Here is a 15774-nt window from a genome sequence, read left to right on the forward strand (position 1 = left end):
TGCATGCTGGATCCTGCAGGGGCTGCTGGCAGAGGGCCCCCAGCTCTGCAGCCCCTTGCAGGGAGAGAAAGAAGGAGCTATAAGGGCCCAATGGCCACCTGCCCTCCAGCACACCTGCTTTTCAGCCTGGCCTTTCAACCTCAGACCCAAAGGTAGGGTCCTGCCCTGGTTGCTGCAGGCCTCAGGCTGGACCCAAGCAGCCCTGGACTGGATGGGGAGGGAGGTGATAGAGAGTCAGCCAGCTGTGAGACCCAGGTGCTTCCAGCCAGAGCCAGGCTCAGAGCTGGTGGAAGGAGAGGGAACAGGAATAGGACAGTAGAGACAGACAGCCCCCAAGCAGCCCCGGCCATGCCAGGCTGACCATCCCCTCCAACACAAACACTGGGCCCCTGGCTCTGCAGGAAGGGAGCATTTTTCAGAGATGACATCAGCTCTTAAAGTTTTATATATCCTGCCTACCTCAGCCCAGAGAGCAGAGTCCCCAGAGCCCGGAGCCTGGTGAGGCAGGCACCAGCCCTGGTGCAAACAGTTCCCCAAACACATCTCAGGGCCTTTGCTCAGGCTGTTTCCATTGTCAGTTCCCACACCTTCCCAGCTCCACGCCACCTAGCCAACATCTCCGCGGCCTTCACATGTCATATCCAATGTCCCCTCCCTCGTGAAGCCAGTCCCACCTCCCTGAGCCTCTAGTGTCCCGTCCATCCTTCCAGCAGAGTCGTTCGTGATCCCCACACCCCACTCCACCCCTGCCGTACAGTGTTTAGAACCACTTTCCCTCCCCCCAACCCCTGCCTTCCTCCCCCACCAGACCTCAAGCCCCTGGAGGGCACAGGACAAGTCCCATTCCACTCTGGCAGAAAGAGATTAATCAACCACTGAGGGCAAAGGGGCACCCAGCTGAGAGAGCCCCAGTGAGGCTCCGTACAGGCAGGGGAGCTGGAGGTGAATGGGGTGAAGGGAGTCCCACGGGGGACCTGGGGAGCCACGATGGGAAGCCACAGGGGCTGAGTCTCCCGGGAGGGTGTTCCAGCAGGGAATCCTGGTTGAGTGAGTGAGGAAAGGAATGAATGAAGGGTCCAAACAAAGAAGGTAAGGTGGAAAAACCGACTTCGCCTTCTGCTGTGAGTTTTCTCTGGCTGCACGGACAGGTGGACACAAGGAGAGGCGTCTGCAAATGCTGCTCCCCACCCGGCCAGCCCCACCTCCAGCTTCCCAGGCTAAGGTGTGCAGAACGGGGCACATCAGGCCCAGAAGGGGCTGGGGGCCCAGGTCTCTGCCCCTCTGCCCTCACAGGGGGCTGACAGGATGCCCCAGGGCCCAGGGCCAAGCTGCCCCTGCAGCTGACTCAGGCCCCACTGGCCAGCTCAGCATTCCTGCCCTCCCCACTGAATGGGGCTATTGAAGCTCTTTGTAGGGGGAGGTTAGGCCACTGACCACACCCTCAACCAGAGCCTTCGCTGCGCTGTGCGCTCTGCTCTCGGGCAGCACAGGCCTGCGGTCAGTGTGAGAGCGCTCTGGCTGCCACTGCTACTCTGGGGGTGTCTGGGACACAGGACGATCCCAGGTAATCCGGCTTGGCTGTACCACAGAGGGGATCCCCGTGGGAGGCATCGTCCTGACCCTCAGGACCGGAGGCCCTGGGATGGCAACCCTGCTCATGATCCCCGGCTTGGGGAGAGGTCTGTCCCCCCACACCCCCCCACAGTGCATAGGTGGGGTGCTTCAGGGGGTCTATGGGCTGTCTTGGACCCCCCTCCCCTTCAACTGGAGCTTCCCTAAGGCAGAAGTGGTTTCCCCATGCGATCAGGGACTCTCACAGGGTATGGGCCGGGTATCCCCCCTCAGACAGGGAGCAGGGTGGTCTGGAGCCTGGCTCATCAGACCCGGAGCCCCCCAAGCCCCGTGTTCCTCTCCTCCTTAACTATACCTGGTGCTCAGCCTCGGCCTCTGCTGGTGGCTCCCAGCGGAGCAATGGACCAGCTGCCCTGAGTGAGCCAGCGCTGCTCTCGATAAAGCACCCCCATCTGCCCCCCTCCTCCTCCCCTCCTGGCCTTTGCCCCCGAGCTGGGATCCAACCCCCAGCCCTGGCTGCATGGGCCTCCACCTGTCAAGTGTGCTTTTCCAGGAATGGGGGAGGGCCGGGTGCCATGAAGCCAGTGCGGGTTGTCGCACTTTGGTGGGTGCTACTGCTGGTGTCCAGGCTGGGGGCCACCAGGAAGGGATCCCCAGAAGAGGCCTCCTTCTACTATGGAACCTTCCCACTTGGTATGTCCATTCTTTTGTTGGTCTGTCCGTCTGTATGTCAGTTTGCCCACCTTGGCTGGCTTGCCAAAGACTTTGGTGTTTTAGTTTCCTGACAGGTAGGATGGGAAAAATAACTCCACATAGTTGTTCGAAAATAGAAGATGTTCCTAATAGATTTTTTAAAAACTTACTCTAGAGTGAATGTTAATCAGAACTAAAGTCGTGCAAATGACTGTTTTAAATGTGTTAGGTCCACCCCCGCCCTGCCCCACAGGGTCCCACTCCTAGGGAGACAGAGGCAGACCGTGGGGAGGGGGCCTGCCCTGGGGCCCAGGAGGGGAGTGGGAGGAGGCCTGCGGCCCAGCTTGGGGTCTCTACTTGCAGGCTTCTCCTGGGGTGTAGGCAGTTCTGCCTTCCAGACGGAGGGAGCCTGGGACCAGGACGGGAAAGGGCCCAGCATCTGGGACGCCTTCACTCACAGTGGGAAGGGAAGAGTGCTTGGGGACGAGACAGCAGACGTGGCTTGTGATGGGTACTACAAGGTGCAGGTGAGTGACATGTGTGTGTGTGGGGGGGTAAGGACACACCTGGCTGAGGTGGACAGTGACTTATGAGGGGGGCTTGGGGGACAGTGTCAATCTAGTGCTCTGCTAAGCACTGCTTATCCCACTGCAGGAAAAAGGGGGGGCCGTTGGGGACTGGAGACTGGTGGGCTGGGGTGTGTGTGCAGGAGGCGGGAGAGTGAATGTTGGAGGAAAGGAAAGCAGGGCCCCACCTGAACCAGGGCCTGCATCCAAGTGACAGGCAGCTGAGCGGCTGATACCATGACCCCGGGGTTTATAAGTCACGGGCCTGAACCCTTGGTCTCTGCTTGTGAATTGGCCCCTGTGGAGGAAGTCCCTCTGTTCGGGACCCACTTTTCTTCTCTGGGCTGACTTCTTGGAGGATTCATCCCCTAGTTTTACTAGGAACCCCCCGATGGAGATCTCAAAGCCCCCCCCCATCCTGCATGTATTTGACTCTTGGCCGGAGAAAGCGGGGCAGGTGCTTTCACACCTGTTGTGTAGATGAGGAGCTAGGGACAGGAGTGAGCAGTGGCCTGGGACCCCAGCGGGACCCCCCCCCCCCGCAGAGCCCTAGGTGACCCTGCCCTGCCTCCCACCTGTCTGCACAGGAGGACATCGTCCTGCTCAGGGAGCTGCACGTGAGCCACTACCGATTCTCCCTGTCTTGGCCTCGGCTCCTACCCACCGGTGTCCGAGGTGAGACGGGGCAGCCCTTCCCAAGCCCAAGCGTGGTCCCTTTTGGCTGTGTCGGCTTTGCGGGGACACCACAGAATGCTGGGGAGGGAGAGCAGCCCTGGGACATGGCTTCCCTGGCAGCAGCCCTCCCAGTTCTGCAGGCAGCCAGGCACCCACACCTTCCCTCAGACCCGGGACCGGGCGGGCTGGGGGCGCCTTCGGGTCCCAGAGAGGCCACTGCACTTTGGAAGGCCATGGCCCCTTTTATCTTGCCTTCAGCTGACAAGGTGAATAAGCGGGGAATCAAGTTCTACAGCGACTTTATCGACGCCCTCCTGAAGAGCAACATCACCCCCGTCGTGACCTTGCACCACTGGGATCTCCCGCAGGTGAGGCTGGGGGTGGGCTCAGCTCAGCAGATGGCGCCTGACGGGGGACGGGGCTTGCCAAGGTGGGGCAAAGGCTGGGGTCTGGACCGGGAGATGGGAGCCAAGCCAAGAACTCTGACTCACCCACGGAGGGACGTCGTGCTGATTTCACTGATGTTCGTAACAGGTGATAAGTGTGGATTTTGATGTTTTCTCAAAATATTTGGCCTAAAAACAAGTCAAACTAAAAAGAAACCTCCTTTGAGTAAGATGTGATGACATGGCATAATTAACGCGTTCGAGCAGCATCATCTGAGCACAGCCCCCCAGCAATTCCTGCTAAATCTCAAGGTCACTGTCAGACATCACTAGTCAAGCAACTCTGGCCTTCACTCTGCAAGGCCCCACGGAGATCACAGCCTACTGGGAGAGGGGCCGTGTAGGTAACTCTCTAGGGAGAGGACGGGGTCCTGTCAGTGCTTTGAAGGGTTGGTGTGCGTGAAGTGGAAGGGTGTTCTGGTTGGAGGGAGCACGGCAAGGGGGCAGAGAGGGGCATGGCAAGTGATTGGGTGAAGAGTTTGGGGAGCAGGCAGGAGTAGGAGGGGTAGAGGTGGGAGGGGCAGCTCGGGGCCAGGCCTGGAAGGCCTTGACTGCTGAGCTAAGGTGACTGGGATCATTCTGGAGGGTGAGCCACCAGAGGCCTCTAAGTTGGGGTTGGGGGTATAGAGCCGACTTTAGGGAGACAAACTGGAGACCACATTCCAGCTTCTCCCCTGATTAACTGCTTTCACTCACCGGGCCCTCTGGCATGCCCTCCAACCCACCAGGGAGAGCTCAGTAGGCGTTCTCAAAGGAAGGCTGAATCTTGGGAAAATCCTTCACGAGCAGCTGGCTTTGCTTGGGAGAGAGTCCTCCACTGAAGAAGGCAGAACCCACCCTCATAAGAGAGCGTCTGACCTTTCTCCCATCTGCACGGCCCTCAAAACCCTAGGCGGAGCTTCCACGTCCCACAGCATGTCTTCTGGGTGTATGGTTGAGGCTCTTCTCCCAACAGCAGACCTCTCTGCCTTGGCCAGTTTTCTTAAATATTCAATCTATCACATTCCTTTTAAGCATGGGAGTCTCGAACTTTCTCTGTTCCCTCCCTCTTGATCGTATATGCCACATAGTTTGTCCCCACCGATGTTGCCTCATGGTTCATCACTGGTTGTCGCGCCCAAGACCCGCTCCTTGGCTCTCCGTTGCTCTCAACAGCCTCTGTGCCGGGCATCACCCTAGTTCTCCCACATACCGCGCCTATCGACTCCAAAAGTCTTTGCTAGAGACAGACCCTCGGGGCAGCTGCCTCTCTCTGCGCCCTGTCCGCAGCTGCTCCAGGTCAAGTACGGCGGCTGGCAGAACGTGAGCATGGTCAGCTACTTTGGTGATTATGCCGATCTGTGCTTTGAGGCCTTTGGGGACCGGGTGAAGCACTGGATCACCTTCAGTGATCCTCGGGTAAGCAGGGCCCTGTCCAGGTGGGAAACCCCCCTTCCCGGACCAGAGCGCTCCTACCCCTTCTCACGGGTGCTGTGGTCCCCACGTGCCATCCCTGTAGACGATGGCAGAGAAAGGCTACGAGACGGGCCGCCACGCTCCAGGCCTGCAGCTCCACGGCACGGGCCTGTACAAGGCAGCACATCACATCATTAAGGTGAGGTGGGTCCTTCTGGGAGTGAGGGCTGGGTTCAGGGTGGAGGGACAGACCAGTGTCAGTTCAGCCTGCCCCGGGGGGTTTGAGCCTGAGCTCAGTTCTGTGTGGTTCCAGCATATTCCATCACACCTTCGCACCGTTCACTTGCATTCCATGAGGATCTATAGAGCTGCTGCCTGGTCATCCAGTGCTGGACACCGCCACCGGGACCATACAGTGGCTGCTCTCTAGAGCTTACAATCCAGTCACGGGGATGGAATGCATGCATGTGAACACTTGTCACCTGCAGGTCTAAGCAGTCTCGTGAGGAATGGTGACAAGAGCGAGGGGCAGGATGACCGTGAACTAGGGGCTGAAATCGTCAATGAATGAGCAGTAGTAACTGGGGGTTGGTGAAGGACAACAGTACGAAGGGGTTAGGAATGTTTGTCTCACGGTATGGACTTCAGAGGACCTGGGGTTGTGGAGGGAGCAATAGTGTGCGAGCAGCGCTAAAGAGCGAGGCCGACACCACCCACCAGCCCAAGGGATGGGGTGTGAGGGAAGAGCTGCAGCATAGGTGGTCTCTGGGGCAGCCAAGCTCGGTCCGGGCTCGGAAGGGACGGAGACAGGAGAAGCTGCAGGGTGACCCATGAGTTCCCAGGCTGCTGGGAAGGCTTGAGTGGGGGGAGGGGATTGGGTCACAGTGCAGGACACAGACAAGGACGTGGCTGCCTGGGGAGCAGGGATGTGAGGCATGACAGCACGGCCCCAGTGGACTCTCAGCAGAAGGGGGACAATCTGATCAAGCAGAAGTCAGGGGGCCTGTGAGTGACGCACGAGACTCTCAAATTCCTGACAGGGAGAGGACTTTCTCATCCTTTCTACATTTGGCTTATGAGTTCTTAACTGTGAACATATATTTTTATAAGATTTATTTCTTTATTTGAGAGAGAGTGAGCGAGCAGGGGGAGGAGCAGAGGGAGAGAATCTCAAGCAGACTCCCCACTGGGCAGGGAGCCCAATGCGGGACTTGATCCCACGACCCTGAGATCACGACCTGAGCCAAAATCAAGAGTCAGATGCCCAACTGACTGAGCCACACAGGCACCCCTTAAACTGTGACTGTTTAAGGGTAGATCTCTGAAGGCCTCAGTGGGTCACTGACAGTATGGAGAGAAGGCAGGTCGGCACATTTTGAATCCCATTCTCAAGACTGTTCCAGATGCTTTTGCTATGTCCCAAACTCCTTGAGCACCTCCGCCTAATTACTAGAGAAGACGAGCAGGAACAAAACAAGAAACTTCAGCAAAAGTCTTCAGAACAAGAAATCACACCGAGAGGTAGTTTATGTGTTTGTGCCAGAAAGAGACCAAGTTTCTCTACAGAACAAAGAAAACATGTGCCTCTGGCAGCCAGAGGGAGGGAGACATGGGATGGGGATCATCAAGGCTGGACTCAGGGAAAAGATGGGCCTCCATCAGATGGGATCTCTCGTCAGGACAGAGGGAGAGAAGGCAGGAGAGAAACGTGCCAGCCAGGCACCTCTGACGCACCCCTCCATTTTCAGGCCCACGCCCAAGCCTGGCACTCCTACAACAGCACGTGGCGCAGCAAGCAGCGAGGTGAGCCCCACCACCCATGCGCTAGGACACAGCCCTGGTGGGGGTGCCATTTGCACCTGCCACCCCCCTGTCTTTTCTTTTAAGGTCTGGTGGGGATCTCATTAAACTGTGATTGGGGGGAACCCATGGACATCAGCAGCCCCAAAGACATAGAAGCTGCCGAGAGATACCTCCAGTTCTGCCTGGGCTGGTTTGCCAACCCCATCTATGCCGGAGACTACCCTCAAGTCATGAAGGACCGGATCAGTGAGTCAAGTCACATTTTTAAGCTCCAGGCACCACAGCGACAGTATTGAGCCCACGTGAGGTGATGGAGAAGCAGGGGGTTGGAAGAACACACAGGGCTCCGGTGAGGCACTCAAGGGGGAACCCAGCCCCCAAGGAACTGAGAACTGTGTATTTGAATTGGGAGAGGGGAGGAACGACCCCCAGACAAATCCCCAGACATGGAGATTGAGAATTTCAGAAGCCAGAGGAAAACAGAGCTATTCTCTGGGCTGCTCTCTTCTCTGTTCTGCTCTCCTGTCCCCTTCGTCCCATGCCGCTCCCTTTCACTTGAAGTAGGAGAGAGAAGTCAAAGGCACAGTTGCAGGCAGTGCCAGCTCTCACGTTGGTTCTGTCACTTGAGAAATGCTTTCCAAGCTCGGGTTTCCACATGTCACAGAAGAGGATAAAGACGCATAGAGCTCACAAGGCTCTATCAGTTTGGGTGCTTTTAATAGCCACATATCAGAAAATGCTGACTAAAATGGCTTGAAAAGTAGGGAATTTATCATCTCAGATACTGAGTCCAGGAAAGGGCGATCCAGGGCCAGTTAAACCAACCTTCAGGGATGTCTTTAAGGACTGAGGCCAATTCCATCTTTCACTCTGGCACCTTTAGCCAGCCCATCAACTACTCCCTAGGGCCACAAGATGGCTGCAGCAGCTCCAGGCATATCTTTTATTTATTTATTTATTTTTAAATATTTTATTTATTTATTTAACACAGAGAGAGAGACAGCCAGCGAGAGAGGGAACACAAGCAGGGGGAGTGGGAGAGGAAGAAGCAGGCTCCCAGCGGAGCAGGGAGCCCGATGCAGGGCTCGATCCCACGACCCTGGGATCACACCCTGAACCAAAGGCAGACACTTAACTACTGAGCCACCCAGGTGCCCCCGGGCATCGTATCTTAACACATCAACACCCAGAGGCAGGAAAACGGAAATAGCTGGTCATACCCATTTTTAAGAACAAGAAAAATCTTCCCAGAAAACAGTCTCTAACCACAACTGATTTTCCTTCAAGGGAAGTCCTCAAGGGACGGAACTGTCACATGCCCTAGAATGTCCTAGACCACTGGGACTAGAGCTTCCTCAGAGGCTGGGGGAGCCAGAACTCTCTAAAGAGGATGAGGAAGAGGGAAAGAAAGAAGACAGCCACGGGACTATTGATAGGGTGGGAAACCAGCAGTGTCTGGCCACAGGAATCAAAGTATTTGCTCTGTTTACTTAGAGGTAGCAGTCTGCATTCCCCTATAAAGAGAGACACGGGTGGCATTGACCTAGGTTACAATCTCACGCAACAACGCTGTTTTGGATGTTTGACGAAGAACTGTCAATATTTCAACAAATTCCCTTTCTAAAGCACCATTTATCAGACTTACCTGGAATAGGCGCAGAAGGTAATAATTCCATCTCTGCTCTAACCAGCGAGTGACTCTGGGCAAGGCGTTTTACTTCTTTCGGTGTCATTCTTGTCATCTGAAAACGAAGGATTAGACAAATAGTCTCTAAAAATCTCTGGGCAATAACCAGTTCTGTGACATGTCTATACACATAGGTTCAAAATCCTGAGAACGATGTCAAGATGCCCAGGGGGAAAGCCCTCAGGGCATGGCCCACGCCCCTGCCCTGCCCTGCAGGCACAGCCCATCACTGCCCTGGCATGCCCTCCCAGGACCCCCAGAGGCCTTGGCAGGAGCCATAGCAGGACAGCACTAAAGAAGCCAAATGGCTCATTTGTCATAGAAGGGTTCTGGGGCTTCAGGCCAATTCCAGACCCCACCAACTCCAATTTTGTGGTAATTCAAATGCAAACGGGGCTGAATTTTTCCTGGTACGACATGGAAAAGAAGGATCCTCTGAGCAGTTAATACTTTCTTCACTGAAAGCATTCTGCTGGAAGTCTTGTACAAATTACTTTCAGGCGTCTCATAAGCGCAATACACGAGCCAATGTAATTCTAGACCCGTGCTGTCCCACAGAACTTCGGTGAGGATGGAAATGTTCTGTATCTGCGCCGTCCAATACAATAGCCTGTAGTCGTTTGTGTCTATTTAAATTTTTAAAAATTAAAATTCAGTCCTTTGGTGTGACTGAATTAAAGATGTATCATCTAATGGTCACATGTAGCCAGTGGCCACTGTAGTAGACAGTCCAGGGACAATGCCTTGTGGTTTTCAAGTTACTGAATGTCACTGAAAGTAATAACATGCTAGGATCTTAAAGTATTTAATAATACGGCTTTTCACTCAGTTAATCTGAACCAATAGCCTCTTTGGAAACATGTTTATGGTTATATTTTAGAACAACTCCTACAAATGTTACTTTTCTTTACTCATTTAAAGCTTTTTTTTTTTGCATAGATTATACGAAGGTTTTATGCATGTTTCAAAGTTTTTAAATTACAAGAGAGCACAAGGTGAGAAGTCCAGCTTCCCTCCCTCCCTGTCCCCGCTGCTCCCATCCTCCCCAGCAGAGAGCACACTTCCCGAGATGGGCTGTGCACGTGTGAGCAGAAACACTCCTGCCCCGTGTGTGTACTCTGCGCAACACTCTGCATCTTTCATTTAAACATGTATCTTGGCATTCTTTCCATGTTGGTATATAAAGTGCTGCCTCATTCATTCCTACGACTACACACTGCTGTACAGATGGATATCAATCATTTAACCAGTCTCTCCTGATAAGACATTTAGGTTGTTTCCAATCTTTTGCTACTTATCCTACAATGAAGATCCTTGTACACGCATCCTTTTACACGTGCGAGTAAAACGCAGGATAAACAGATATGGAATCGGCCAGTGAAAGGACTCACCCTTTTACAATTTTAAACACTAGGACAAAATTTCCCAACCCGGAAGTCGTACCAGCCTACACTACGACGGTGCATGAACGTGACCGTATGTCCCCCTACACCACCATCCGCACCATGAGTGGCCTTCCACTTCTCTTCCCAGAGACAACCAAAATTACTAATTTTTGATATAATAATACAGGAATCCAACTCCACTTCCTTCCATATAGCTACAAAGTTGTCTGCATACCATTCACCGAGTAATCTATGGAAATGTAATTTTCAAGCAATATAAACTTTTAACATTTTGAGTAGTATTCAAATGTCAAAATTCCAGTTCAAAAGGCTAAGGTTATGTTTTCCATACAAACGAATCTCAAAGCCTGGGATCTGGTTAACAATTTTTATGTCAACATGCCAGTGTCGTTATGGTACGTTAACAGAAAAAGGATTGTGAGAAAGCCAAACTTTGTTAAATTCGATTTTTCTCTCTCAATAGGGAAAAAGAGTGCAGAGCAAGGCCTGGATATGTCAAGGTTACCTGTGTTCTCACTCCAGGAAAAGGGCTACATTAAAGGCACATCTGATTTCTTGGGATTAGGCCATTTTACTACTCGGTACATCACAGAAAGGAACTACCCCTCCCGCCAGGGGCCCAGCTACCAGAATGATCGTGACTTAGTAGAACTGGTTGACCCTAACTGGCCTGATCTGGGTTCTAAGTGGCTCTATTCTGTGCCATGGGGATTTAGAAGGCTTCTCCACTTCGCTCAGGTGATTACCACGTTAAGCTATTTGATGATTTTTTTTTCTTTAAAGACTATTTGAGACAGAAAGAATGAGAGCGTGTGAGTAAGCACGCGCTGGGGGAGGACAGGGAGGTGGACAAGCAGACTCCCAGCTGAGCCGACTCGGGGCCTTCTCTCATGACCTGAAGAAGACCATGACCCCTGCTGAAATCAAGAGTCCAACTGACTGAGCCACCCAGGTGCCCCTAATGAACATTTCTGACCTCAATTCATGATCTTACAGCTTAAGCTCAGGTGCCTACATTTTCTGAAATTTTAAATTCCACTTAGGTGCATATGTTTTAAAGTGAAGCTCAGTCACCTCTACTTCAGAGGCTACTAGATACACAGGCTCTAGAGACTAATGCCCGCCATGAGTAACCGTCTCAATGTATAGAACTGTAGCTGCAAATTCTCGTCCCACATTTAGTTATCGGGCTGCCCTTCTCGCTTGAGATGAACTATGCGGGAAAGAACAAGACCTGAAGTACATTTTCTCTATGATGATGCTGATTCACTGAGAAATGTCTTTTGTATGAACTTGCTCCTGTCCACATTCACCTCCAAACAAATGTGTGAACTGGCACCTACTAAAAGCTAAATACTCGCGATTCGAATACGGCAGGCTTGAATCCACCGTTCCCCTATGTGTCTTGGACGCAGAAACCCCCTTGGAAGTCAGAGTTTTTAAGATATTCCTATGACTCACTTTCAGACTCAATACGGCAATCCTCCCATCTATGTGACAGAAAACGGCGCGTCTCAAATATTGCACTGTATGCAATTATGTGATGAGTGGAGAATTCAGTACCTTAAGGGCTACATAAATGAAATGTTAAAAGGTGAGCTACGAACCAAGACGGTCTTCACATATTTTCTACTTAACTTGGACAGAATTTGGTAACAGCTTGTTTGGTAACAAATGCTTGTTTCTGAATCTCATAAATGAATACATTTAAAATTATCTTCACAATGTTATTTTTCCGAGTAAGTGAAATATACTAAAAACGGAACAAAATGTCTTTGCAGCTATAAAAGATGGTGCTAATATAAAAGGGTATACTTCCTGGTCTTTGTTGGATAAGTTTGAATGGGAGAAAGGATACTCAGATAGATATGGATTCTACTATGTGGTATTTAACAACAGAAATAAGCCACGCTACCCAAAGGCGTCAGTTCAATATTACAAGAAGATTATCACTGCCAATGGGTTTCCCAACTCAAGAGAGGTAGGACTAATTATTGATGTTACTTGTTCTAGATTTTTTAAAAAATCTCTACACCAAATGCGGGGCTCAAACTCACAACCCTGAAGATCAAGAGTCATGTGCTCTTCTGAGCCAGCCAGGCGCCCCTGGGAACACGGGCCTTTGACTCTTACTCTAACTTGTGCCACCTCTTTGCTCATTTGCTTAGAATGGGGTAAACACGCCTTAACATTCAGTCCTCACTTTATTTATTTTTTTTTTTTTTAAAGATTTTATTTATTTATTTGACAGAGAGAGAGACAGCCAGTGAGAGAGGGAACACAAGCAGGGGGAGTGGGAGAGGAAGAAGCAGGCTCATAGCAGAGGAGCCTGATGGGGCTCGATCCCATAACGCCGGGATCACGCCCTGAGCCGAAGGCAGACGCTTAACCGCTGCGCCACCCAGGCGCCCCTCAGTCCTCACTTTAAATTCAACCCTAACTTGCAGAGCATGAAGGGCCAGCTGGAGTTATGCAGAAGTCCTATTTGTTTTAGGTTATGAGAGTCGGTAGACACTTCTAGTTAAAAGTTATTCTAAATGTTACGTCTTAATGCAAACAAATACTGCCTACTTAACTCTTCAACATATATGGAAACAGGAAGATTAAGTGTATAATGACCATAACTTTCATTTCTTTTCCCACGAGTTCCAAAATGGAATTAAAAATAATCAAACTTAATATTAACAATCCTTTAAAACACACCAAACATTTTCAGTTACCTATAAATTTTTCTATCCGTTCTCTATGTTGCTATTGATGGCAGGGAATAAAAATTATAATTTAGAATGTCTCAATAAAGACAATTTCTAAAAATAAATCTCACTTGTTTACCAACATGCTTTTAGGATGAGCCCAGTGGCACCAGGAACAAACAGTGACTCATAAGCATTCACCAGTTTGGCATTTCTAGAAAAGCCCTAGATTGTAAGCTCCGCGAGAATAAAGACCGGTTTTGGTTTGTTTTATTTTGACTCCCTCACAATGATGCACATAGGTATTTAATTAACTAATTTAATTCCAGGCAGCTTTAAATGTTTTTAATCCCACGTTATTTCAAAAGCTATTTGGAACAGCAAAAAATTAGCCTAAGATGACATTACTTATCTGGTGGGTTTTTATTAGGTGGAAAGTTGGTACCGCAAAGCCTTGGAAACTTGTTCTATCAACAACCAGATGCTTGCTGCAGGTGAGTATATTTTAATTTTTCCCTTTGATAATTAAGGCACATAATTATACATATGACAAGCAAAACCTCAAAATGCGGATCTACCTGAAGTCAATCATTCCGAAACATACAATTAAAAATGAATTTTTTCCTTCACTTTGAAACAACATCAAATTTGTTTTATAAGCACTTCAAATAACATTTTAAAAATCTACCACAAAAGAGAAATATTTTATCCGCCCTAATTTTATTCTTTCTGAATCATACAGCCAAGTTTATAAACCTATTTTTGTTGCAGTGGGCTTTGTGGAAGGACAGAAAAATGCAACCATATTCAAGTAAAAAAAAAAAAAAAAAAGGCAAAGCATACTCCAGATATTATATTTACTCATTCAGCAAGTAATTATTGAGCAACTTAGCTAGGGGGTGTTTTAAGCCCAGCAATACACCAAACAAGGTCCCCGACCTCACGGAAGGCAAGGTTTCTCGTGCAATGGGATTGAAAAGGCTCAGAGATGCAGAATAACAGAGACGCGTCCACACGTCACCGAACGCCAGCACGCAGCATGTGTTTCTTTGAATTCTGTCTTTCCCTAAGGGCAATCAGAGAAATATACTTCCTGCTTTAACAAACCCATCTTTAATGTGGTATCAGAGGCGGAAAGTAATAGACGAAACAAATCCTACCAATCTAGCTGTTTTTTTTCTTTTTTCTTTTTCTAAGTCAGCTATTTTTACAGGCCAATACACTACTGTGCCCTGCTCCCCTCTAAATAACCAGGTAATATTAAGGAGGCATATTCCTTTAAAGCAAAATAAATGGTATTTTACCACCTAGACACATGACGTAGAATATACTGCCGCGTCTGCGAATTGTGTGGGAGCGGGGCCTCATGCCGTATCATCGCGGCAAATTGTGTGGGAGCGGGGCCTCATGCCGTATTCATCGTGGTGAATTGTGTGGGAGCGGGGCCTCATGCCGTATCATCGTGGTGGCCAGGGTGCCAGGCACAAAACCCAGAAGTGGGAATTACATAAATGTCCACTACTATAATCATGTACATGAAACATGCTTATCTTTCAACTCTTCAAGATTATTACTTAACTACGCAAGAACTGCCAAAGAAACTTTCAGTATGGAACTCCCACACCTCTTAAGCTACACAATGACATCTTTGAAAGGTTACAAATGCTTCCCAAGGATTTTTCTTTCACAAACACCCCCCAGTGAAAAATACAGCAACCGTGGAACACGCCTGTTAATATCCTCACATGAATTTATGGTAAGTATAACATACACTTAGACTTTATTCCAATATCTATAGAAGAATTAAATGTAGGCATTCTTTACCCCATACTTTGTGAAATATTTTAAAAGCCCTCAAGTAATTTTTTTAAGAACATTTAATTCACCATGTTCTCTTTTAGAGCAAGCGACAATGATTACAGAGCCTGATGTTGCCACGCGCCAAGTTTTTCCCAACACAGCGCAATCTTTCAGGATGAGCCTGTATCCGGCGGAAATGATGACCTGCTCATTCGTGGTGTTCTCTCTCCCATTTCAGAGCCTCTGCGAAGCCACATGCAGATGGTGACGGAGATCGTGGTACCTACAGTCTGCACCCTGTGTGTACTAATCTCTGCCGTTCTCCTGATGTTCCTCCTGCGGAGCCAGAGCTGAGACAGGGCTACCGACTGCAGCTTCATCTTTCCTCGAGAATCTTCAGGCTCTTCCTCCTTTCTCTGCTTTGAAGGTTTATATATATTTCTGTTTTCAGGCTCTGTGATAAAAAAAAAATTTTTTTTTTTGGTCTTGTGCTGGGATTTAAAAATTAGAAAATAAAAATAAGCATAAATGAAATAAAAATCACCTGTCAAAGTCAATGTTAATATTTTGCTGTCTATTTGCATCTATTTTCACTTGGCAAAAAAAGTATCAAAGTGCACAAACTGTTTTGATACTCAATTTTTTTTTTCCTTATAAAAATCTATCCAGGGGCACCTGGGTGGCTCAATCGATTAGGCAACCAACTCTTGATTTTGGCTCAGGTCATGATCTCGGGGTCCTGGCCCACAACATGATCGAGGCCCACAACAGGGGCTCCCCAATCAGCACGGAGTTCGCTTGTCTCCCTCTCCCTCTGCCCATCCTCCTGCTCATGCTTTCCTCTTAAATGAATAAATAGATCTTCAAAGAAATAAATAAAAATTAAAATCTATCCAGAAACATTAATGTGGAAATAATTGTCATCTTAGCACTGTCCTACGCACAATGGACAGAGTCAATCATCTACAGATAACAATCCCTTCAGGTTCTAAATTCTATCAAGCAACTAGGAAAATACATTAGGCGGGTACCAAGTAA

General features: G+C 49.6%; 2 protein-coding genes across 9 annotated transcripts in view; one reads left to right on the forward strand and one right to left on the reverse strand.

Moving 5' to 3' along the window:
- Positions 1 to 1446: 1446 nt before the first annotated feature.
- On the forward strand, positions 1447 to 15189 carry LCTL (lactase like). Of its 8 annotated transcripts, none has more exons than XM_019794160.2 (14): positions 1457 to 1564; positions 2126 to 2265; positions 2629 to 2792; positions 3419 to 3506; positions 3765 to 3874; positions 5222 to 5350; positions 5451 to 5546; positions 7096 to 7150; positions 7235 to 7396; positions 10707 to 10981; positions 11711 to 11837; positions 12025 to 12224; positions 13367 to 13430; positions 14975 to 15189. In XM_019794160.2, exons 2-14 carry the CDS (start codon positions 2148 to 2150, stop codon positions 15088 to 15090), a joined length of 1704 nt encoding a protein of 567 aa, XP_019649719.1. In that variant the 5' UTR covers positions 1457 to 1564; positions 2126 to 2147; the 3' UTR covers positions 15091 to 15189. The 8 variants fall into 8 exon arrangements, with proteins under 8 accessions (XP_034516681.1, XP_019649719.1, XP_034516677.1 ...); XM_034660784.1 differs by having other exon boundaries at positions 1559 to 1679; XM_034660790.1 differs by lacking the exon at positions 2126 to 2265 and having other exon boundaries at positions 1447 to 1564.
- Positions 13350 to 15774, reverse strand: part of ZWILCH (zwilch kinetochore protein) — a 34601-nt gene continuing 32176 nt past the window's right edge. The window contains exon 19 of the mRNA XM_002914263.4: positions 13350 to 15190. The gene's annotated coding sequence lies outside the window, so the exon portion shown is untranslated. The remainder of the gene's footprint in view (positions 15191 to 15774) is intronic.

This window comes from Ailuropoda melanoleuca, chromosome 5, assembly GCF_002007445.2.
Source record: "Ailuropoda melanoleuca isolate Jingjing chromosome 5, ASM200744v2, whole genome shotgun sequence".
Taxonomy (NCBI): domain Eukaryota; kingdom Metazoa; phylum Chordata; class Mammalia; order Carnivora; family Ursidae; genus Ailuropoda; species Ailuropoda melanoleuca.

What these genes read in the sequence shown, in the direction of transcription:
- LCTL (XM_019794160.2), top strand. Translation starts at nt 2,148, where the DNA reads ATGAAGCCAGTGCGGGTTGTCGCACTTTGGTGGGTGCTACTGCTGGTG. An exon ending in CTATGGAACCTTCCCACTTG is followed by an intron (nt 2,266 to 2,628) that starts GTATGTCCATTC and finishes CTCTACTTGCAG; the next exon opens with GCTTCTCCTGGGGTGTAGGC. An exon ending in GTGGCGCAGCAAGCAGCGAG is followed by an intron (nt 7,151 to 7,234) that starts GTGAGCCCCACC and finishes TTTTCTTTTAAG; the next exon opens with GTCTGGTGGGGATCTCATTA.